Below are 24,628 nucleotides of genomic sequence, written 5' to 3'. Positions count from 1 at the left end.
TCATAACAACACCAATCACAAAAGCAATATGCAGGACGAACAATAGAGCGTACATTAAATCCGCCGGCCGCGGTGGTCTCGCGGTTCTAGGCGCGCAGTCCGGAACCGTGGGACTGCTACGGTCGCAGGTTCGAATCCTGCCTCGGGCATGGATGTGTGTGATGTCCTTAGGTTAGTTAGGTTTAAGTAGTTCTAAGTTCTAGGGGACTGATAACCACAGCAGTTGAGTCCCATAGTGCTCAGAGCCATTTGAACCATTTTGAACATTAAATCTCTCAGTGCAAGGGGTAAATATTTACTAACAGATGTGACTGAGTGACTGACGAGATTTACACTTTTAAACACAAATTAAAAACGTCTATAAACCAAATTCTAGTTTGTGACGCGCAACGTTTCCCGAAAATCGATTCAATTGTCGTCAACACCCACGACTGACTATTTTTCAGCGACTGAAACGCTTCATTACGAATTCTCAAAGAGATTGCAAAGCCTTACACGACTGTACAGTGATTTCGATTGGTGGAACCGTTCTCGCCTTATGAAATACCACGCAAGAGCAAGATGCTCGATTCCACAGACAAGCTGCTACAGTCGTTTGTACGTTCGATTCAACGCGTGTGGCTCAGCTATTATTTATTTATTATTTTATTCGTGGCTGCAATTTTGAGCAAGTGCAGTACTATTTTTTAGTATAAATGTATAAGTAGATGTGATACAGTTATTACAAATTGTCAAACAGTGTATAAAATAATCGCATACAATATTTAAATTTCCGAGCATACCATGACGTAATCCTTCTACGAAAAAGATATTGATTGTCAGCAAAACTAAGATTCTGAATATGACAAATTAATTTGTCGAAACCACTAAACCATAACAAAATTTATTTGCAACTGATGACTGAAACTTAACCTGGAAAATTTTTATTTATTTCTGTTTTGAAACTGACAATCAAGCCAGCAGATTGAATCACTTTCTATTAAGCCCACCGTTAATGACTAGTGGATTATAGCCTAACGGTTTAAAATAGTTTGCCCTTGTGCAACTGATAAAGGCCCATCAGTTAACAGCACGGGAGCTTTTCGTATCAAATCCAACAACGCTAATTACGATGTCTGGTAACAATAATCGGTACATACTTTGTTGTTAATGTTCTATATCTTTTGTCTAAACAGCACTAATGAGGCACTTACTCCATTCATCTGACAAAGTAGTAACGGTTAATTCGTCACAGGTCGCCTATTAATATCGTCACACGCCAAAATTCTTCACTTGGCACTGAATACACAATCATCAATGCAATCCAAATTGTGGGTGTCCGGCACGGTTGTCGCTTAATCACGGTGCACAAATGAACACTTAACCACATCAAACAAATCACTCAATTAACGCCATCTACGTATTTGCTGGGCGTCAGGCCCGCATCTTTGAATGACACACGCAGTCATTAAACAATTGCAAACGCGGTCGGTCGTCCTGCCGAAATCCACCCTGCTCGCTTAGCAGCCAACAGAATACTTGAAACTTCCTGGCAGATTAAAACTGTGTGCAGGACCGAGACTCGAACTCGGGACCTTTGCCTTTCGCGGGCAAGTGCTCTACCAACTGAGCCACCCAAGCACGACTCACGCCCGTCCTCTCAGCTTTACTTCTGCCAGTACCTCGTCTCCTACCTTCCAAACTTTACCGAAGCTCTCCTGCGAACCTTGCAGAACTAGCACTCCAGAAAGAAAGGATACTGCGGAGACATAGCTTAGCCACAGCCAGGGGGATGTTTCCAGAATGAGATTTTCACTCTTCAGCGGAGTGTGCGATGATATGAAACTACCTGGCAGATTAAAACTGTGTGCAGGACCGAGACTCAAACTTACTTGCCTGGAGCCTCAAAACTGACTCCCCTCTGGCGCACTGGGCGCTCGAATATCGATAGTACCTACGGCGACCTGCGAGAGGCAAAGACATATTATTCTCAATACGAAAGAGGCGGTTGACCCCTTACAAGATTTTGATCTGCATTACTTTATGCGTTTGCCTGTATTACAAATCATAGTTACTGATAGTAGATACTGTAAAACCGAAATACATATAAATTCATAAAATCAAAACTTAATGCTATATGTCTTATATGTAAAGTTATGTTTAATAATTAGGATGCTTATCTTATTAAAATTCTCTTGTGTATTTATTTAACAAAGAAATGAAGTTACCGCTTTGGCAGACCAATAAAAAGTTGACAATAAACACCTCGCAGTATTTCGGTAACTTGAGAATATTGCCATACCGTTAGAGTTCGTTATACTGGTGACAGTGGTGAAAATTGTAGGCAGTTTAAGGGGGTAGGACGTCAAACGGCCGTCTTGGAGCAAGAGAGACACCACAGGACATTTTCATTTCCACTGTCTATACTTTTATGAATAAATTCATAAAACTTTGTCAGCATGACCAGGAAGGATTCAGGTTTCACAATCATAGCAGTGGAAGTTCAAAAACATAACAAAATAATTTTGTTTACGTGTGAAAGTTCATCATTTTTTCACTTCTATTGGCTGCGTTTGTTGCTATAGGTACCCATTTCTTCATAAGTAAGAGATATTCTTCGATGAATTTTGCACAGCATACAAACCATACTTACAGGTGTATGAAACTCTAGAAATTATTTAATTTATGAAAAAATGAATGTGCTGTTATATTTTAAAGTTCATGTTTAGAAAAAACTTAAATTTCATAGTTAATTATCTCAATTTTTACCACAGTTTTTAATAGATTTGCAAAAATTGTAGAGTTTCATACACCTGTAGGTATGGTTTGTATGCTGTGCAAAATTCATCGAAGAATCTCCCTTACTCATTGCGGTGTGCGTACTGTAAGACCTTCGGTACACACACCATCAGATTATTTGACTTGTCTCTCTAACGAAGTAGGCGAGTGTCAGCAATATGTGTCGTGGTCTTATCGTGGCATGTTTGTCTTCTGCCGTTAGGTCAGACGATAGAAATGCCACTTGCCCGCTTAGAGTAGCAGATTGACGGTGACCAACTTTAAACAGAACTTGATTAATTTTCACACACATTTATTAAAATAATAAAAAAACGTAGATATTACGTAACTTGATTCTGGGTGCTGTTTACAATTGACAATCTGAAGTTCCTCACATATCTCTGATACTTGACAAAGTGTCTATAAATTTCTCTTCATGGCTATGTACAGGAATATGATAATCTTATTAGGCGCAGACTGAAACTTGACTATAGACTGGTACAGACAAATGCAGACTGACTAATCGGAAGTCTGTACACTCGTTATAATACCTCGAGCGTTCAGGTATCACTGCGCGAGTGTGATCCGCGAGGAGAAAAGGTTCTACGTTAGCAGCAATCTCATTGGCTGCGTTACATATTAATACGCGGATCGGTGGAAGCAGAATTTGGTCCGTCTTGATGACAGCGCCATCTCGTAGAGCGCAGACGGACGAGCGCTGCGCCTGCGCTGTCCTGCTTAGCGGGTCGCGCTCTAGTGGGAAAGTTGTGTAAGCGCTGACTACGCGGAACTATGTACACAACACTTATGAAGTAAAGTGTACCTATAGCAACAAATGCAGCCACTGGTAAGTGAAAAAAGGTGAAATACAAATGTAAAAAAATAAATTATTTTCTTATATTTTTGAACTTCCACCACTATAAGTGTAAATCCTGAATCCTTTCTGGTCATTCTGAGAAAGTTTTATGAATTTATTTTTAAAAGTATAGACAGTAGAAATTAAACTGTCCTGTGGTGTCTCTCCTGCTTCAAGTCGTTCCGTTTGACGTCCTACCCCTCTTAAGTTCTACGAGAGTACTTTATTTTATCGTAGAACGTTATAAAGAAAAAAGTGAGCAGTTTTTCAGTGTTTCTGGGACCCTCCTCCGTTAGCTGACGGTTCTCGTGGTGTAATCTACACAAGTTACTAGACGTTCCACGGGGTGTGCGGCAGGGCAGTGACGCGGCGCTGTGTTGGCAGGGAGCTGCTGGAGCACGCGAACGTCACGTTCAACGAGAACGGCACGCTGAGCACATCTCCGCGCCACCCGCTGGTGTGGGCGCCCGACCACAACCCGCTGCGCCGCGAGGACGACCTGCTCGTGCTGCCGCACATCGCCCTCATGGTGAGTCGCCAGCGGTCAGCTCGCAGAACTTTTCTCCCCTATCCATCTAGTGTCTGCTTTGATGCGGCATGCTACGAATTCCTCTCCTGTGCAAATGAGTAGTGAAAACAAAAGACGGTTAGAACTAACCACGGATGCCTGTGTGCGTTACACCTGCAACATTCGCCGATCCGATCATGTCAGTGCTTCATACTCCCAGCTAGGGTGGCTGCGGTCGGACAAATTGCGTGACTACCACACTGTATGTCTACTTCACCGACTCCTCGTCGCGCAAGCACCCCAGTACCTTGCTTCAGAGATTAAAAACCTGTCATGCCATCATAATCGAAACACGAGGTCACTCTTATTTGGTATCCTAACAAAACAAAAACTTTTGCAAATTCCTTCTCAGTTGCCGCTGTCCGCCTCTGGAACAAACTGTCCCTTACCTTGCGCAAAATTCAATCTCCTGCTGCTTTTAAGAAGAAGCTGAAGCATTTCCTGTCATCATCCTCATAACGTTCTCCACAAAATTAATGTACAAGGCCAATCCTCTCATCTGTCAAATAGCAAAGCTAGCGTGTTCTGTCTTGCTCCTGAGATGCCTTCCTCTTCACCTATCTCTATTAGCCACGCAATCTCCTTTTCCTTTGCATTTCCTTAATTATGTTTCATCATGTCTCTATTCTTCTCCCTTCACCATCAGTCTCCCTCATACTCCCTGCTGCTAGCACTCCTATCTAAAATCTGTCTCTTCAATAATGTCTAATTATAACAGTACTTATGAACTACGAATATAAACTCTATATGTATGTATCTTTCCAGGTGTGCCTTTGTAATTGTTTATTTCACTTTTTGTACTATATGTAGTTTAACATACCTACTAAAACATATGAATGTAAAATAAGTAGAATGCCTGGTTAGATGTAAGAGAGGGCCTGAGGGCCCTAATCCTCCCAGGTTAAATGAATCAATAAATAAATTAAATAAATAAATAAATAAATCTCCTCACCTTACAACGAGACCGCGCGGCAATCGGATTTTTATAATTGTGGTATGTCAAGTTCAGAACTCAGGCATCAATAACACAAAACCGTTCGATACAACTCTCAAAAATTATTGATAAAATCGACTGTGAACTTTTCCGACCATGCTAATTACCGAAAAGTAAAGTCGATTTTTCAACAGGCAGCTCCGCTCTGTGACAGTGGGCAGTCTGGGTGCGATTCCTGGTTGTCTTAAACTTTAAATATTGGCGCATTTCTACGATCATTTCACTGAATATGTGAAATATGAAAAAAAATTGTATTCTTTTTATTCAATCTTTGTTGACAATCTTTTATAAAAGATCGGTAACTAGTAACTTACGTTAGCAGTCTTCTGTGTGCCATATGTGATTAGAAATAAGAAGGCCGCATATTTTTCATAAAAATCGCATTTACGTACCCATTAGGTAGCATCTGCTGATCAGCTGGAGCTTTATCGCCATCTACGTGATGGCCAGTGTGTCCACATTTGGCACGGATAACAGCAGCATGGCATGGAAGCAGTGAGGCTTTGGTAGGTCACTGGAGGGAGTTGCCATCACATCTACACACACAAGTCACTTGTTCCTGCTGTGGTCTTCAGTCCTGAGACTGGTTCGATGCAGCTCTCCATGCTACCCTATCCTGTGCAAGCTTCCTCATCTCCCAGTACCGACTGCAACCTACAACCTTCTGAATGTGTTTAGTGTATTCATCTCTTGGTCTCCCTCTACGATTTTTACCCTCCACGCTGCCCTCCAATGCTAAATTTGAGATCCCTAGATGCCTGAGAACATGTCCTACCAACCGGTCCCTTCTTCTTGTCAAGTTGTGCCACAAACTCCTCCCCAATTCTATTCAATACCTCCTCATTAGTTATGTGATCTACCCATCTAATCTTCAGCATTCTTCTGTAACAACACATTTCGAAAGCTTCTATTCTCTTCTTGTCCAAACTATTTTCGTCCATGCTTCATATCCATACATGGCTACATTCCATACAAATACTTTCAGAAACGACTTCCAGACACTTAAATCTATACTCGATGATAACAAATTTCTCTTCTTCAGAAACGCTTTCCTTGCCATTGCCAGTCTACATTTTATATCCTCTCTACTTAGACCGTCATCAGTTATTTTGCTCCCCAAATAGCAAACTCCTTTACTACTTTAAGTGTCTCATTTCCTAATCTAATTCCCTCAGCATCACCTGACTTAATTCGACTACATTCCATTATCCTCGTTTTGCTTTTGTTGATGTTCATCTTACATCCTCCTTTCAAGACACTGTTTATTCCGTTCAACTGCTTTTCCAAGTCCTTTTTTCTGTCTCTGACAGAATTACAATGTCATCGGCGAACCTCAAAGTATTTATTTCTTCTCCATGGATTTTAATACCTACTCCAAATTTTTCGTTTGTTTCCTTTACTGCTTGCTCAATATACAGATTGAATAACATCGGGGCCCGCATCTCGCGGTCGTGCGGTAGCGTCCTCGCTTCCCACGCCCGGGTTCCCGGGTTCGATTCCCGGCGGGGTCAGGGATTTTCTCTGCCTCGTGATGGCTGGGTGTTGTGTGCTGCCCTTCGGTTAGTTAGGTTTAAGTAGTTCTAAGTTCTAGGGGACAGATGACCATAGATGTTAAGTCCCATAGTGCTCAGAGCCATTTGAACCATTTGAATAACATCGGGGAGAGGCTACAACCCTGGCTCACTCCCTTCCCAACCACTGCTTACCTTTCATGCCCGTCGACTCTTATAACTGCCATCTCGTTCTACATCTACATCTACATCCATACTCCGCAAGCCACCTGACGGTGTGTGGCGGAAGGTACCCTGAGTACCTCTATCGGTTCTCCCTTCTATTCCAGTCTCGTATTGTTCGTGGAAAGAAGGATTGTCGGTATGCTTCTGTGTGGGCTCTAATCTCTCTGATTTAATCCTCATGGTCTCTTCGCGAGATATACGTAGGGGGGAGCAATATACTGCATGACTCTTCGGTGAAGCTATGTTCTCGAAACTTTAACAAAAGCCCGTACCGAGCTACTGAGCGTCTCTCCTGCAGTCTCTTCCACTGGAGTTTATCTATCATCTCCGTAACGCTTTCGAAATTACTAAATGATCCTGTAACGAAGCGCGCTGCTCTCCCTTGGATCTTCTCTGTCTCTTCTATCAACCCTATCTGGTACGGATCCCACACTGCTGACCAGTATTCAAGCAGTGGGCGAACAAGCGTACTGTAACCTACTTCCTTTGTTTTCGGATTGCATTTCCTTAGGATTCTTCCAATGAATCTCGGTCTGGCATCTGCTTTACCGACGATCAACTTTATATGATCATTTCATTTTAAATCACTCCTAATGCGTACTCCCAGATAATTTATGGAATTAACTGCTTCCAGTTGCTGATCTGCTATTTTGTAGCTAAATGATAAGGGATCTATCTTTCTATGTATTCGCAGCACATTACACTTGTCTACATTGAGATTCAATTGCCATTCCCTGCACCATGCGTCAATTCGCTGCAGATCCTCCTGCATTTCAGTACAATTTTCCATTGTTACAACCTCTCGATACTCCACAGCATCATCTGCAAAAATCCTCAGTGAACTTCCGATGTCATCCACAAGGTCATTAATGTATATTGTGAATAGCAACGGTCCTATGACACTCCCCTGCGGCACACCTGAAATCACTCTTACTTTGGAAGACTTCTCTCCATTGAGAATGACATGCTGCGTTCTGTAGAAATTGTAAATAGCCTTTCTCTCCTTGTATTTTACCGCTGCCATCTTTAGAATTTGAAAGCGAGTATTCAAGTCAACATTGTCAAAAGCTTTCTGTAAGTCTACAAATGCCAGAAACGTAGGTTTGCCTTTCCTTAATCTTTCTTCTAGGATAAGTCGTAAGGTCAGTATTGCCTCACGTGTTCCAGTATTTCTACGGAATCCAAACTGATCTTCCCCGAGGTCAGCTTCTACCAGTTTTTCCATTCGTCTGTAAAGAATTCGTGTTAGTATTTTGCAGCCGTGACTTAGTAAACTGATAGTTCGGTAATTTTCGCATCTGTCAACACCTGCTTTCTTTGGGATTGGAATTATTATATTCTTCTTGAAGTCTGACGGTATTTCGCCTGTCTCATACACCTTGCTCACCAGATGGTAGAGTTTTTTCAGGATTGGCTCTCCCAAGGCCGACAGTAGTTCTAATGGAGTGTTGTTTACTCCCGGGGCCTTGTTTCGACTCAGGTTTTTCAGTGCTCTGTCAAACTCTTCACGCAGTATCGTATCTCCCATTTCATCTTCATCTACAAGTCACTTAATTCCTGTAAATTCTGGGGAACTGCTACTCTGACATGGAGACCACATTGCAGTACCATTTTCGTAATTTTTTATATTCATGGTACACATGGTACACATCCCAGATGTGTTTGATCGGCTTCCGATATGGCGATTAGGGAGCCATCACATCAATTGGAATTCGCCACTGTGTTCCTCGAACCACTCCATCATACTCCTAGCCTTGTCACATGGCGCATTATCTTGTTGAAAAATGCCACTGCTATCGGGAAGCATGATCGTCATAGAGAGGTATACGTAGCCTGCAGCGAATGTACGATACTCGCCGTGCGGGATTAGCCGAGCGGTCTGAGGCGCTACAGTCATGGACTGTGCGGCTGGTCCCGGCGGAGGTTCGAGTTCTCGCTCGGGCATGGGTGTGTGTGTGTTTGTCCTTAGGATAATTTAGTTTAGTGTAAGCTTAGGGACTGATGACCTTAGCAGTTAAGTCCCATAAGATTTCACACACATTTGAACATTTTTTGGTACGATTCTCCTTGGCCGGCACGGTGCCTTGCACGAGATCCATTGATCCCATAGCCCACGTGAATGCTCCCGAGAGCATAATGGAGCTTTCACCAGCTTTTCTCCGTCCCACACTACAGGTTTCAAGGACCTGTTACTCTGGAAGACGACGGATTCGTGCCCTCTCATCGGCACGATGATGAAGGTATCGGGGTTCATCACGCTATGCAACACTCTGTCACTGCGCCGACGTCTAGCGCCGATGGTCAGTCGTAGTTGCCGATGTCGTGGTGTTGACACTGACACATGCATAGGTCATCGGCTGCAGAGGCCAATCATTAGGGGTGTTCGGTGCACTGTGTGCTGAGACACGCTTGTACTCTGCCCAGCATTAAAGTCTGATGTTAGTTCCGTCACAGCTCACCGCCTGTCCTGTTTTACCAGTCTGCCGAGCCTACACCTCCGACATCTGTAATCAGGTGTCGCATGCAACATCACGACGTCTGGATATAGTTTTACCTTCGTTTCGCAACCTGTTGAAGACACTCGCCATAGCACTTCTCGAACACCTGACATCTCGTGCTGTTCCCTAAATGCTCGCGCCGAGCCTCTGGGCCATCACAACTGGTTCAAAAATGGCTCTGAGTACTATGGGACTTAACTTCTGAGGTCATCAGTCCCCTAGAACTTAGAACTACTTAAACCTAACTAACCTAAGGACATCACACACATCCATGGCCGAGGCAGGATTCGAACCTGCGAACGTAGTGGTCGCATCACAATCTGGCCTCGGTCAAATTCAGATTGCGCCGCTTCCCCGTTGTACACATGGAGTGGTCATTCCTCACTAGGCCACGCTACTATCGGCTGGACGGGTTTATATCTATAGTAGGTCGGTGGTCATAATGTTCTGGCTGATCAATGTATATTCGATGAATTTTATATTTAAATGTATTGGTATTCAAACTAAACGGAAAGGAACAGAGAAAATAATGACCGAAACGAGACTCAAATCAGCAATCCAGCTATTACCAGTCTCGAGCTCTAGCGCTTTTTTTCCTTTTTTTTACTATATTTTATGCTTCCTTGTAAATGCTAGTGGAACATCAACATTCGTTTGAAATTTCACATCATCCTGGAATCGAACACCGACCACCCACTTGGCAGGCGAGGACTCTACCACAGAGCCAAACGGCCTTTGAGAAAACGACTTTACTTTAGAGTCGTAAGACACTCGGAAAACTTCAGATTCGATTTTCCCGAGACTTTATGAGAGTTGCATCTACATGTTTTATTGAATCGATAGCTGAGTTCTGTACTTCTGTACCATGAATATAAAAAATTACGAAAATGGTACTGCAATGTGGTCTCCATGTCAGAGTAGCAGTTCCACGCCCTACGTCCTCAATTACTCACTGGATGTATTCAGATCTCTGTCTTCCCCTACAGTTTTCATCCTCTGCAGCCCCTGTTAGTACTATACAGGTTATTCCGTGATGACAACGCGTATCGTATCATCCCGTCACTTCTTCTTGCCAATGCTTTCCACATGTTCCTTTCCTCCCCGATTCTCTGCAGAACCTCCTCATTTCTTGTCTTATCAGTCCAGCCAATTTTCCGCATACTTCTATAGTACTGCAGCTCAAACGCTTCGATTCTCTTCATTGTGCGAAAAAAAAGTACATTGTCAGAGATTTCTTCTTGCACGAAGCGATTTTTGTGTGTCTGCAGTCAGCCCAACCGAGTGGAGAAAATCTCTGACCCAGCCAGGAATTGAACCCAGGGCATTAGGTATGACATTCCATTGCGCTGACCAATCAGCTACCAGGGGCGGACATCTGATAAATCAGGATGACAGTATTGGTGCCATTACCAATGTATGTTTCTTTATTTGCATACCACACCCCTGGAGTCTTTTTTTCCCATTAATCCACAGAGTCTCAGAGCTAACATGTCCATTTTGATGAGCTTTTTATAAAAACTGATGACTCTAAGAAATTTTCTTAAATCCTTTCTGATGGAAGGTGTTGTGAACTGTGTGATTGTCTCTACTAACTTTTCTGAATTTGGTGAAATTATTTTCATGTTCCAAAATAAGATTTCTCTAAATTTATGGTTATTCTGTGGTTCCTCAGAGCACTGAGCAATACCTTTAGGGTTCTGTTTGATCCTTCCAAGTTTCTTTTGCAATTAACAGGTCATCCATATGACAGGTAATGTCCTCCTTCACTCATTTATCCAGGATACCATTAAGCCCATGAATAAACATAACCAAAGATTTGTTTTGGCTGAAGGGGAGTCATCAGAATTGATAGTAAAGCTGTGTATTTGTGGCAAAATGGATGTACTCCTATCTGCTAGAAGCTTAATCTGAGATCAATCAACAAGAACACTTTCACCATATAAAATCTCTGAAATAGTTTTTCTAGTTTCTCTGGCTTGTCCATCTATGGCAGCATGATTGTGTTGGTCTGTCTGGAATCCAACACAGGACATATAGATCTGTCCTCCTTCTCAATGACTCTCAGTGGATTTTCATATACAGAAACTGCATGTTGAATCACATCTTCATGTAACATGCATCATATTTCTTGCCCTATTTTTCCTCTGCATGCAAGTTGTATTGTGCAAGTCAGTACAAATAACTTGCTGTGTTACCTCACATTGAATTTATATTGAAAACTGTTGACTGCTCCTGTCTTTTGTAGCAATGATTGTCGATTAATATTTCCCTCATTTCCCCTCTATTGTCTGCACTGATGATAGCAATACCTACAGCTCACTGCCTGAGTAATTGTTTGTAAAAATGACTGCCTGCATGTGGGCATGCTGTTTCCAATGAGAAAAATATACTTTGACCCTTGCTTGTTTTTTATATCAATTAACTGAAGTGTGGATAATTTTTTAGTTATTGTAGTGTGTATTAGATTACAAGTAGTCACTAGAAAGTTTTTTATTGTCATTTTGTTAATTTTAAGTGACAGATTCTCCAAGAAGACCCTGAGGTTAATAGTTTGTTGGTGTAATTTGAGCATACCTTGTATCTGCTGTTTACATTGTCCACTAGAATCATAAATATTTTAGCTACTCCTAATAAAACTGTGAAAGAAAATTCTACAAGGCTTTACAAATAGTAAGTTATCATTCAATATTAAACTAATAATAATTGGATGTGTCTAAATAGTTAATGCTAATTGGATTACATAATAAATTATTATAATTGTTAATAATACTACTGCTGTATAACGACATCCCTGATTATTTAAAGCTATATTCCTGGATTTCTACTGTCATAATGTGATTGATTGTTACACTATGCATACTAAACTTTCAACCTATTTCTCAGTATCTCTTACTAAATGTAACAGTGTGCCTCATTTTCCAAAGTACTGTTCCATAAGTTGCAATCAGCTGCCCAACAAATCTGTGCAAAATTTAAAAGGCAAATTATCCTCACATGTTAATGAGTGTACCTTAGTAGCTGTATTCAGCCTGTCAGAATGATATGCCTCTCACTACACTGCCTTCTTTCACACAGAGTATTACACACGTCATGAAGGACTCTTCATTCTTCATGAAAATGGGGCTGAATATCGTGATTGGAAACACCAACTCACAGCCTCTGGTGCGGATGACAGCACGTGAGTTCATGTTTGGCTACGAGAGCACACTGACTACGCTTGGCAATACATTGATGCCTTCTTGGATCTACTTTGAAAAAGTTGGCCTTGTCGACCGGGTAAGTTACACACACACACACACACACACACACACACACACACACACAGAGAGAGAGAGAGAGAGAGAGAGAGAGAGAGAGAGAGAGAGAGTTTACTTGAGGCCTTTCTGATATGCTTAACACTAAAAGCAGAGATAGAGAGAGAGAGTTTAGTGAGAATTTACTTGAGGCCTGGCTGAAATGCTTAACACCAAAAGCAGATTACAGATACATATGTTTTCAGGTTCGTGTTTGGGTTCAAAGGTGCATATGCTAAAGATTTCTGTTTCCCCTCAGAATAGTTCACACATCATTGAAGCAAAAGTGTTCAACAAGACACCTTTTTCTAATTTATTTTCAAATTTTCTTGTGTTTAAGTTTTGGTTTGTTTGACATTGTTTTATAATATCTGAGATATTAGGCTGATAATATCAGGCTATAGACAGGGAAGAATGATGAGTACCTGGAAATATATAATACAGCAAGAATAACAATTCCTAAAATAATAATAAGTGCATTGGGAAAAAGCAGAATGAAAATCTGGAAGAAGTGGAAGAGTCACTAGGGAAAAAAGCTACAGGTGATGAAGATTATCACAAGTGACCATAAAGAGAGAAACCCTTTGTGAAAGGCATGATAGCAACCTGAAAGTAAGAAAGCAGAGTCAGAGTTTCTCAAAAATTGCTGAACATAGAAACTTCCACAGAAATTTTAACTCTGAATTACTGCAGGGAGAACAGTTGAGGTCAAAAAGCCACCAGAATGAAATCAAAGATCAGTAAGCCTATAGCTAATGATATCATCTGCACTGAAAAACTTACAAGAGGTGGTCTGGTGACAGGGGGTAATATATACAAAACAACAGACTTCTGCTTGGAATGGCTAGGAAGAAGCACTCAATCTGGTAGTGTACTATAATATATAGGTGACAAACATATTGCACAACTGCAGAAGTATTTCCTTACTGCATGTCAGGTATCTCATATTCTTAAGATTGTTGTTGAATTTGGTGCAAAAGCAGCCCAAGTCATGTGCTGGAAATTGTCACCTTACTAACATGCTAATGCAGCTGAAATTGTGACAGAAACATGAAACAGTGGTTTATTAAATGAGGAACTGAAAACATGTCAGGTCAACAGCTTATGAGAAAAGCACATTCTCAGTATAAAAGTAAGCATGTAATTTCTTCACTTAAGCTGTTGCAAAGCCACACTAATTTTCATTTCGCCAGTTATTGTTGATACTTAAAAAATGATATTATTCTGTTCAAAAAGTCTGTAAATACTCGCATATTGAAGTAGATAAGAAAGTTCTGCATTTAAACCACATGCAAAAATAATATCCTATTTGTGTGCTGCCATTTACCAAAAACTTGTTTTCACATCTCAAACTGTTTATGAAATTCAAGGGATGTTACAAATATTTCATTATCATTAGCATGCCTGAGTGGAAGTAAATGCACTAAATATGACCCATTATATCAAGATGCTGGCAAACAATGTGTCGTACATTCTGGCTCATAGGCTGGTGTGTTTCTGCTGCTGCCTGTGCCGACATCGAGCTACCACTCTGTGCTGCTCCATTAGATAACACAGACATATTTCTTACAGCAGTTCAAGCTGCCTCACAATGGCCTCTCCTATGCAGATTAACTTGCTTTCTTTGTGTATGCACCTTCAAGTTCAAGTGGGTGATTATGTAAACGGATTCCAGTTCCTCAAAAGTTTGATAAGTTAACTTACAATAGAGTAGTAAACCACTTCTCTGAAACTAAAGTTGTAGCTACAGCTCAGTTTGGTGTCTGCAAAGGTTTCTCTAGTGACTAAAATGGTGAAAGATCATGTATTCATACATTGAATAAATGTAACATATGTAGGAGAATAAATCCACTGCTGTAAAACTACACCAGTGATGAAAAGACTGTTGGAAACAGTCTCTACCAAAAGTATCTAAGAGTAAACATCCAAATCAACCTCAAGTGAAATGCCTACATAAAACAAATTGATGAAAAAGCAGATGCCACACTGATACTCATAGGAAAAATTTTAAGGAAATGTAACTTGTGCAGGATAAAGTGGCTAGCTAAACAAATGTTAGACTGATTCTTGAATATTGCTCAACATACTGGTATGATCCATACCAGGTAGGATTAATAGAAGAGTTAGAGAAGACCCAACAAAGAGTGATGCATTTCATCACAAGATCACATATTCGGTGTGAGAGTGTTACAGAAATGTGCAACAAACTCCAATGGAGGATGCTAAAAGAGAAGCATTGTGCATCAGGTAGAGGATAACTATGAAATTCCAAGACATTACATTCTGGGAAGAGCTGGGCAACATACTATTTCCTCTCATATATGTCTCATAAAATGATCACAATGAGAAAAATACAGAAATTAAGAGTTGATATGGAGGTCTACTGACAAGTGTTCTTTCCACATACAATTTTCAACTGCACAAGATATAGACATATTGATTTCAAGCATTTACAGGTTACTAGCCTACAACAGCTGATTGCCATGGTGGGCTGCCACCTTTGAGCCTGTGCAGTTGCTCCCAATCAAGGTGCTACACATGGGGAGGGAATGTTATTTCCTATAATTCCCTTTGTGTACTCAGCTGTCAGAGCCGCATTTGTGGTAATAGGCTGCACCACAGGAAGGGGAAGCTGACACAGCAGAGGCTGTCTGAGTCACACCAACACTATTAATCACTGCTACTACAATTTATAAGAATATTTGGACTTGTTTTATATATATAATGCTACTGTTTGTATTAAAGAATTCTTGAGTTTGCCAATATGTAGGCAGCTGAGAGTGTTCTGTGGAAAGTGACATAAATGCTTGTGTCACTGTAGTGTTTTAAGAGGAGTAATATGGCCTTTTTTGAAGTAGCTTTTTTGTGTCCTAATAAACATATATAATCATGCACAGAGTAGTCTAGAAGTATGACTCATTATCATCAGCATGAGTAGATTAACTGTAGCCAAAATTTGTAGTTAGTATAGTTTAGAGAAACAAAATTTCAAATCCTTGAAGGCTCTATGTTATGACAGTTACAGAACAGAATGTGTGAATGAATGAATAGTGAAAATGCTGCCTGAGAAGAGAGTTCTGGTGTAACATACCACTCTGTTTACAGATGTACGACTTCTCAGGTGACACAGCAACAATCTTCACAGGGTCAAAACATCTGGGGAAGGCAGGCTTAATTGACACGTACCGTGGCTCGCAGCACCTGCCACATTGGCATGGAGATCACTGCAGCAGTGTTGTGGGTGCCAGTGATGCTTCCAAATTTCCATCACTCATCAATCCCAATGACACATTGCTCATGTATCGCAAGTCAGTGTGTCGTGCAATGCCCATGGTGAGTCATAACTCTGTATTTATGATTTTATTTGTTTTCTGGTTACTGCTAAATAAGTAGCTAAAATTGTGTTTTTCACTGAATCAGAGTAAAAAAGAACACCTTATTAAGTGATGGAGCAGACATTTGAAATTTGCTGAAAATGTACCATTATTTTCCCTTCTTTATGTTTAACTCTTTTCAAGGTGTCAGTGTTTTGAAAAATAAAATAGTTTCATGTGTTTTACTAAACCCCTGTCCTTCAGCCCTGATTGTTGCTAATAACTTTCAATAATCTACTTATTATTTCTAATATCTTTCTCTCAGTAAGAGTCTATAGCTCCCTCCATTATAATATTAGGAGAAAAAATTGTTGTAATACGAAAAATTTATTCCCATCAATCACGAGAAAATCTTTAAAGTTCTGACACCCTCATCTGCCTAGTAACCACCTCAGTTTTAGTCCAATGAGGTATCATATCCCACATATTCCTGAATGAGGTTTCAATAAATCCAGGCTTTCTTAACAAAACTTGAAAATAAAAAAATTGAAAAATGTCATTCAAAGGTTTTGTGAAATATTTTGTATAAAAGTAAAACATTTGACCAATTTTTCTTTTTCAGAATAATAATTTTTTCCTCCAATAAATTCGTTTTGCAAGTGGTAGGTAAGACAAGACACCCTGCAAAATAACATTAAATGCCTTCTCTGAAAACTGACTAGAACAGATAGTACAGAAACCCACTCATCATGGAAATGTGTTGGAGTTAATGTCAATGAACAGACTTGACCTCTTTGAGGATGTTCATATTGGAACTGGTATCTTTGCCCATGAGATAGTTGCAGCAAAAATGATAACCAAATTGCAAAGGGCAGTGAAAGCATGTAGAAAGATTTCAGTAAACTAGATAAACTGAAGTAGTATTGTATCTCAGTAAAGAGATTTAAGCATTCAGCTCTGGATAGGAGCATGCAGAGGAATTGTGGCTCAAGTCTACGATGCAATGGAGAGATATGAAGAATATATTATTTATTTATTTATTCAGCCATTTGATGTATTGCAATTGATACATGTTGTATCATTAAATGAAGACCTGGATATTCTTTATATTTACTGAGCTCCTCCACAGTTCTGTTCCTTATAATGAAATGGATTCAAAGTGTATACAGTAAAATGTTTTAAGGAGTTCAATACCAACTATGTCAGCTGACTTCCATAATGCATAGCAGACTGAATTTAATTTACTACTTGCACTTTTGATTTGCTCTGTCTATGTTAATTTATCATAAAGGTGGTGACCCAAAAATGTTACAAAGATACTTGCTCAAGTTTGTTGATTTTTAGCTCTGGCTTCTTCTGTGTTGGTTAGCTGCTTTTAAGGCTTATGATGCTGCTTTTTTAAGGTTCCCTACAGAATTGGTAAAAACAAAACCCATTATAGGATCACTTTGTTGTCTGTTGTCTGTCTGTCTGTCCTACTGTAAAAACACTTTTTCTCAGAAATGGGTAGGATTTTATGCCACATCCTATAGTCTATGTTTCCATGGTAATGTAAAATATTTAAGTTTCTATGTCAATACAGTCAAAAGATATAGCCATTTATGTCACACAGTTCGATATTTTGCAGTATAGATATTGATAACAAGCAAAAATCATTGAAATTCTCAATTCCTGGGATGAATGAACTGTCTATATAAATAATTAAGTTTTATATATGGATGATTTCTGTTCTTTTGAACATACAAGTCAAAGAACATAGACACCATCCCTGTATAACATTTATATATTTCACACAGAATTATGATATTTCAGTGGGGATGCACAACAATACCTGAATCCTTGTGGGAATATAGATAGGCAGCAAGCATGTGGGTTAATTGACAGGGGGCATTTCTCTCTAACTGGCAGCATATGAAGATATGAGTCAGGCAGGGGATGAACTGGGACAGCTGAAGTGGCTGAGGCAATTACTTGCATAAAGCGGGAAATGCACATTCGACTCTCTGCCTGTCACAAATTTTCATCTGCACCATTGAGTTCACTCAGTGCTCCGATGCAGCTAGATGTGAGACATTTCTTTCATCATAATTATGTTTCTACACTACCCTTGCTGCTCTTATCTGAATTTGTGTAATTTAGCATCAGTTTTCAATTTCTAAAGCAGTTATCTTGCCTAAGTAAAACTCTTTTAGCTCCATGTGTAGCTCTTCCAGATCCATCCCCTCAATAAAAACATAGGTATCATCTGAAAATATGATGGATTTTTGTTGTATTTCATCAGGAACATTCCTAATATATTCTAAGGAAAGTAGTTGCCCTCTAACATTTCCCTGGAGCACACTGTTTAGAATGTTCCCCATCTTTGAGTAATATTTATTACCCTCCTCATGTAATATTTCTACTTCTGATAGTGTTCATTAAGTATGATTTTATCAGATTGAAAGCAGTGTCTTGCACTCACAGAATTTTATGTCTTCAAGAAGAATCATGTGATTAACCAAATAAAAGCTTATATATTCCAATCAACACAATCTGGAACCACAACACCCTAATTCAGTAGTTAACCTATCCTCCAAACCTCTCTCCCAATCCGAAACCTCTGTCCTATCCAAAGGCCTCACCTTCAGCCCCACTCCCAGATTCAACCAAACAGCCCTCGTCAAAGATTTACTGTCCTACACTCGTACTCTCTGCTGGAAATATCACTTTGCCACGAAGAAAAATGATCCTAATCCTACTCCTAATGATCCAACTCCCCAAGACACCATACAAATTGAACCCTGCCTGGAACAGTTCCGTCCTCCGTCGCAGCGGGACCCACCTCCTCTTCCTCAAAATCACCCTCTCCAAACCTTCCAGGAATTTCTAACTTCCAGCCTTGCATCTCAATCCTTCTTAAAAAACCTTAATCCTACTCCCAACATCACCACTGCTGAAGCCCAGGCTATCCGTTATCTGAAGGCTGACCGATCCATCGTCATTCTTCCGGCGGACAAGGGTTCCACGACCGTGGTACTTGATCGTCGGGAGTATGTGGCTGAGGGACTGCATCAGCTTTCAGACAACACCACATACAAAGTTTGCCAAGGTAACCCCATTCCCGATGTCCAGGCGGAGCTTCAAGGAATCCTCAGAACCTTAGGCCCCCTGCAAAACCTTTCACCTGACTCCATCAACCTCCTGACCCCACCGACACCCCGCACCCCTACCTTCTACCTTCTTCCTAAAATCCACAAACCCAATCATCCCGGCCGCCCCATTTTAGCTGGTTACCAAGCCCCCACAGAACGTATCTCTGCCTACGTAGATCAACACCTTCAACCCATTACATGCAGTCTCCCATCCTTCATCAAAGACACCAACCACTTTCTCGAACGCCTGGAATCCTTACCCAATCTGTTACCCCCGGAAACCATCCTTGTAACCATTGATGCCACTTCCTTATACACAAATATTCCGCACGTCCAGGGCCTCGCTGCGATGGAGCATTTCCTTTCACGCCGATCACCTGCCACCCTACCTAAAACGTCTTTCCTCATCGCCTTAGCCAGCTTCATCCTGACCCACAACTTCTTCACTTTTGAAGGCCAGACATACCAACAATTAAAGGGAACAGCCATGGGTACCAGGATGGCCCCCTCGTACACCAACCTATTCATGGGTCGCTTAGAGGAAGCCTTCTTGGTTACCCAGGCCTGCCAACCCAAAGTTTGGTACAGATTTATTGATGACATCTTCATGATCTGGACTCACAGTGAAGAAGAACTCCAGAATTTCCTCTCCAACCTCAACTCCTTTGGTTCCATCGGATTCACCTGGTCCTACTCCAAATCCCATGCCACTTTCCTTGATGTTGACCTCCACTTGTCCAATGGCCAGCTTCACACGTCCGTCCACATCAAACCCACCAACAAGCAACAGTACCTCCATTATGACAGCTGCCACCCATTCCACATCAAACGGTCCCTTCCCTACAGCCTAGGTCTTCGTGGCAAACGAATCTGCTCCAGTCCGGAATCCCTGAACCATTACACTCACAACCTGACAACAGCTTTCTCATCTCGCAACTACCCTCCCGACCTGGTACAGAAGCAAATAATCAGAGCCACTTCCTCATCCCCTCGAACCCAGAATCCCCCACAGAAGAACCACAAAAGTGCCCCACTTGTGACAGGATACTTTCCGGGACTGGACCAGACTCTGAATGTGGCTCTCCAGCAGGGATACGACTTCCTCAAATCCTGCCCTGAAATGAGATCCATCCTTCATGAAATCCTCCCCACTCCACCAAGAGTGTCTTTCCGCCGTCCACCTAACCTTCGTAACCTGTTAGTTCATCCCTATGAAATCCCCAAACCACCTTCCCTACCCTCTGGCTCCTATCCTTGTAACCGCCCCCGGTGTAAAACCTGTCCCATGCACCCTCCCACCACCACCTACTCCAGTCCTGTAACCCGGAAGGTGTACACGATCAAAGGCAGAGCCACATGTGAAAGCACCCACGTGATTTACCAACTGACCTGCCTACACTGTGATGCATTCTATGTGGGAATGACCAGCAACAAACTGTCGATTCGCATGAATGGACACAGGCAGACAGTGTTTGTTGGTAATGAGGATCACCCTGTGGCTAAACATGCCTTGGTGCACAGCCAGCACATCTTGGCACAGTGTTACACCGTCCGGGTTATCTGGATACTTCCCACCAACACCAACCTATCCAAACTCTGGAGATGGGAACTTGCTCTTCAATATATCCTCTCTTCCCGTTACCCACCAGGCCTCAATCTCCAAATGAAAGTGCTGGCATGTCGATAGACACACAAACATACACACAAAATAGTGTATTTATTTAAAGTCAGTTCTTGAAACTTTGTTAATAGACTTTCTACGAATAGTTTACATGTGTCTCAAAGAGTGTCAGTTCAGTTCCTTCAGTATCTTTGTCACACTCTTTATTAAACAAGCCTGTGACTATCTGTGATGCCCTTCTCTGTATGTGTTCAATATCCCCTGTTAGTCCTATCTCATAGGTGTCACACAAACTTGAGCAATATTCTAGGATGGGACACATGAGTGATTTGTAAGCAATCTCTTTTGTAGACTGATTGCACTTCCCCAGTATTCTACCAACAAACTGAAGTCTACCACCTGCTTTACCCATGACTGAACCTATGTGATCATTCCATTTCATATCACTACAAAGTGTTACACCCAGGTATTTGTATAAGTTGGCCAATTGCAACAGTTACTTATTTATGTTATAGTCATAGGATATGACATTTTTTTGTTTTGTGAAGTGCAAAATTTTACACATCTGAACATTTAGAGAAAGTTGCCGATTTTTGCACCACAATGAAATCTTATCAAGATCTGACTGAATATTTATGCAGCTTCTTTCAGATTGTAATTCATTATAAATAATTGCATCATCTACAAAAAGGGTGAGGTTACTACTAATATTGTCTCTAAGGTCATAAATACACAACATGAACAGCAAGGGTCCCAACACACTTCATTGAGGTACACCCAAAGTTACTTCTACATATGACGATGACTCGCCATCCAAGATAACATGCTGTGTCCTCCCTACCAAAAAGTCCACAATCCAGTCACAAATTTCACTTGATATCCCATCTGACAATAAGAGAATCTTGGATTTTCTATTGTTTATTTATTTATTTATTTATTTTCACACACACATATGCATGCCCAGGTATATACATATATTATAGTCTGACCTACAAAAACTTGTTGCTAGTGAACAGTTCTGTATGTTACACAGAAGCATTTCCTATTTTTGAGACCATTGTTCATTAAAACACACCACTGTCACTTTTCTGCAGCACCCAATAGTGCATCTATACTGAAAATTTTACACTTTTAAAGATGAAATATTTTACTGTGTGAGTGACAGTCCCTATCTGGTGGTTTTGACTGTGGTATGTATATCCACAAAAATTATTTATGGATAACATCTGGGTGGTAGCATTATCCTTCATCTTGGCTGCTGTAGTGGCTGTGACTGCAATTTTAGTGATGTTGGGGCTCATTGGTGGTACTGCAGGAACGAGTGACGCCTTTTCAATGCAAACCACTTCATCAATTGCATTTATTTTACCTTCTCATGTATTAGTGTTTATCCCATTTAAACGATCCTTACCTGTCATCAGTGTATTCAATTTCAAATCGAGCCAGGATACCAGATTGCTTATGCTTCCTGTGAAGGTTATTTGTGTGTTCCATTAACTGGGAACTAATCTGAGCTTTTCTTGCATTATTGAGATGAAGTCAACGCTGTTCTTTCTATCAGAGAAGTCTAGAATAATGAATGGCACACCTGGATAAGATTTAGTACTTCTCTGATACATTCAGTTTGTTTCCTTGATTTCTTCTTTCAAGCAAGGTGTTTCCATTAGGTCATATCTATATCCATTCTGTCTGTCATGTATGACATGTGGGAAACACAGAGGTTACGATGAACTTGAACTCGGAGTACCACGCACAGATCTATGGCTGCAACTACGACATAAAATTTTAAAAACTTAGCGTATGGAATGGCAGGCTACTGTAACCCTCAACAAGTTGAGAGCATCCCAGGAGACCACCAAGGTGTGACATACTTCTCTCCAGGCCTCACAGAAAGATGCCATCACACTGTGCCGACTGTGTATCAGCCACTGCAGACTTACTCATGAGGATGTTTTGCATCAAGAGGATTTCCCTTCATGCAGCTGTTGTGTTCATCTCATGATAGCCCACATTCTCATAACCTGTACACTACACACTAATCAGCGATGAAACATCAACCAGTCTATCTCCCTACTCTGGACAGGACAGCAGCTTACAAAATCAAGTGGATTTTGTAGTAAAATTTTATGTATGTTAACATTCTGTCTCAGGAAAGGGTGCGGAGAAAGCTACAGTGTGTGCCACAACTGGTCTCCAGCTACTTTCTACCTCTGCACTGTTATGCATTTTTAATTTGTTTCATCTAATAGAAATTTCATTTAACTAACAGTTTAAGCTAACTGACTCTCTACTCCACACAGTCTTGAGTTTAGTAGTACTGACTGTGATGACCCTTCTTGGAGTATTTTTCCTCAACTGGATATAGCTTTTAGCTCCCTGAGTTGTACCTCCTATTTAACCATCTGACTTATGCCACTACCACATGAATTTTCAACCACGTTGGCAATGACAGTTGTTCTTTTCTCAGTTCACATCATTTTATGTGAATTTCCAGGGCAATTAGGGACTGATGATCAAGATGTTAAGAGCCCTTGAACACATAATCACCATCACATATGTAGACCTTGTGAGCCACAAGTGAAGTCATTGACCACAGTAGGTCTGTTTTATAGATTTGTTTTAAGTGAAATATATATTTCCTACATTGCAGATCATTTCACATGTTGAATCTTTTACAGGTCCGTACAGGAAGTACAGTAAAGAATGGTTTGTATGCTTATAGCTACAAGTTCGTAGATGGAGTTTTGGATAATGGTCGCACAGACCCACGAAACAAATGCTTTTGTCGAAATGGGCACTGTCTCCAGGAGGGCTTAATTGATGTAACAGACTGCTATTATGGTAAGTTCTATAACTTGTACTCAAACCACCCTGTTTTCACTTGATCTTAGGAACATTACATTGCAAGTAAATTGTTTAAATAAATATAGTCATAAATGAAAAATTTCATTTATAATTGTGTTGTTCTAGTAAAAAGCAATGGAAGAATAAGTTAACATAAATGCAGTTCTTGGTAAAACAGTTGTGTCTTTCCTTCACTGAAATATTTTAGTATCTCTTGCTGGGTGAAGGTACCAAAAGTTAATTCTTCTGTGTGTGTGTGTGTGTGTGTGTGTGTGTGTGTGTGTGTGTGTGTGTGTGTGTGTGAGGGGGGGGGGGGGAGGGGTGACATTTTGCCTTTATTTTTTTGTATCTGTGTTTGGCAGTACTCTCTCTCTTTATATGTAATGCAGCACAGTTAAAAAAGTCTTCAATGTAGCTGATTATTTATTTGACTATAAAACTACATTCTGATTAACATCACTTAGCATTACAACAGTTTCCTAACTAACATCAGTTCATGGCTGCTGTAGTCTTCAGGCCTTCGTATAAGAGGCAGTCAAATGAAAATGAGACAGATGGAAAAAAGTTAGCAAAATTATTATTATTTCAAAGGCAGCTGCCACAGCTGTTGATACATTTATTCCACTGTGAGACAAGACGGACAATGCCTTCATGGAAAAATGTTTCTGGATGCCTAGGGAACTACAATTGTATCCAGGTCTGCAGGTCCAAAACAAACTGATGGCTGCAAATGTCCTTCTTCAGGGCTCCAAAAATATGAAGATTACATGGAGAGAGATCAGAACTGTATAGAGGCTGTATGAGGGCTTCCCAGCGAAACTTTTGCAGTGTACTGCAAACAACCTCGGCAACATGTATGCAGGCCAGGTGTTCAAACTACACTCCAGGAATTTTGTTGTGAAATCTTTAAACATCCTCCATAAAACCTCAATCCCACCCCATGCAATTTCCATATTCTTAGAGGCCTGAAGAAAGTCATTTGAGGCAATTGATTTGTTTCAGTGATGAGGTGCATG

The 24,628-nt window shown here is 40.7% G+C and overlaps 1 protein-coding gene across 1 annotated transcript in view; it reads left to right on the top strand.

Moving 5' to 3' along the window:
* The window catches only part of LOC126203023 (scavenger receptor class B member 1-like), a 196,331-nt gene that overhangs the window by 156,693 nt on the left and 15,010 nt on the right, over positions 1 to 24,628 (top strand). The window contains exons 4-7 of the mRNA XM_049937262.1: positions 3,998 to 4,142; positions 12,485 to 12,685; positions 15,808 to 16,035; positions 23,447 to 23,609. Of these exons, the coding sequence (XP_049793219.1) occupies positions 3,998 to 4,142; positions 12,485 to 12,685; positions 15,808 to 16,035; positions 23,447 to 23,609 (737 nt within the window). The remainder of the gene's footprint in view (positions 1 to 3,997; positions 4,143 to 12,484; positions 12,686 to 15,807; positions 16,036 to 23,446; positions 23,610 to 24,628) is intronic.

The sequence above is a fragment of the Schistocerca nitens genome, chromosome 9 (genome assembly GCF_023898315.1).
Source record: "Schistocerca nitens isolate TAMUIC-IGC-003100 chromosome 9, iqSchNite1.1, whole genome shotgun sequence".
Taxonomy (NCBI): Eukaryota; Metazoa; Arthropoda; class Insecta; order Orthoptera; family Acrididae; genus Schistocerca; species Schistocerca nitens.
Note: the sequence above shows the minus strand (reverse complement) of the source record. Positions and strands in the feature narration are given on the sequence as shown.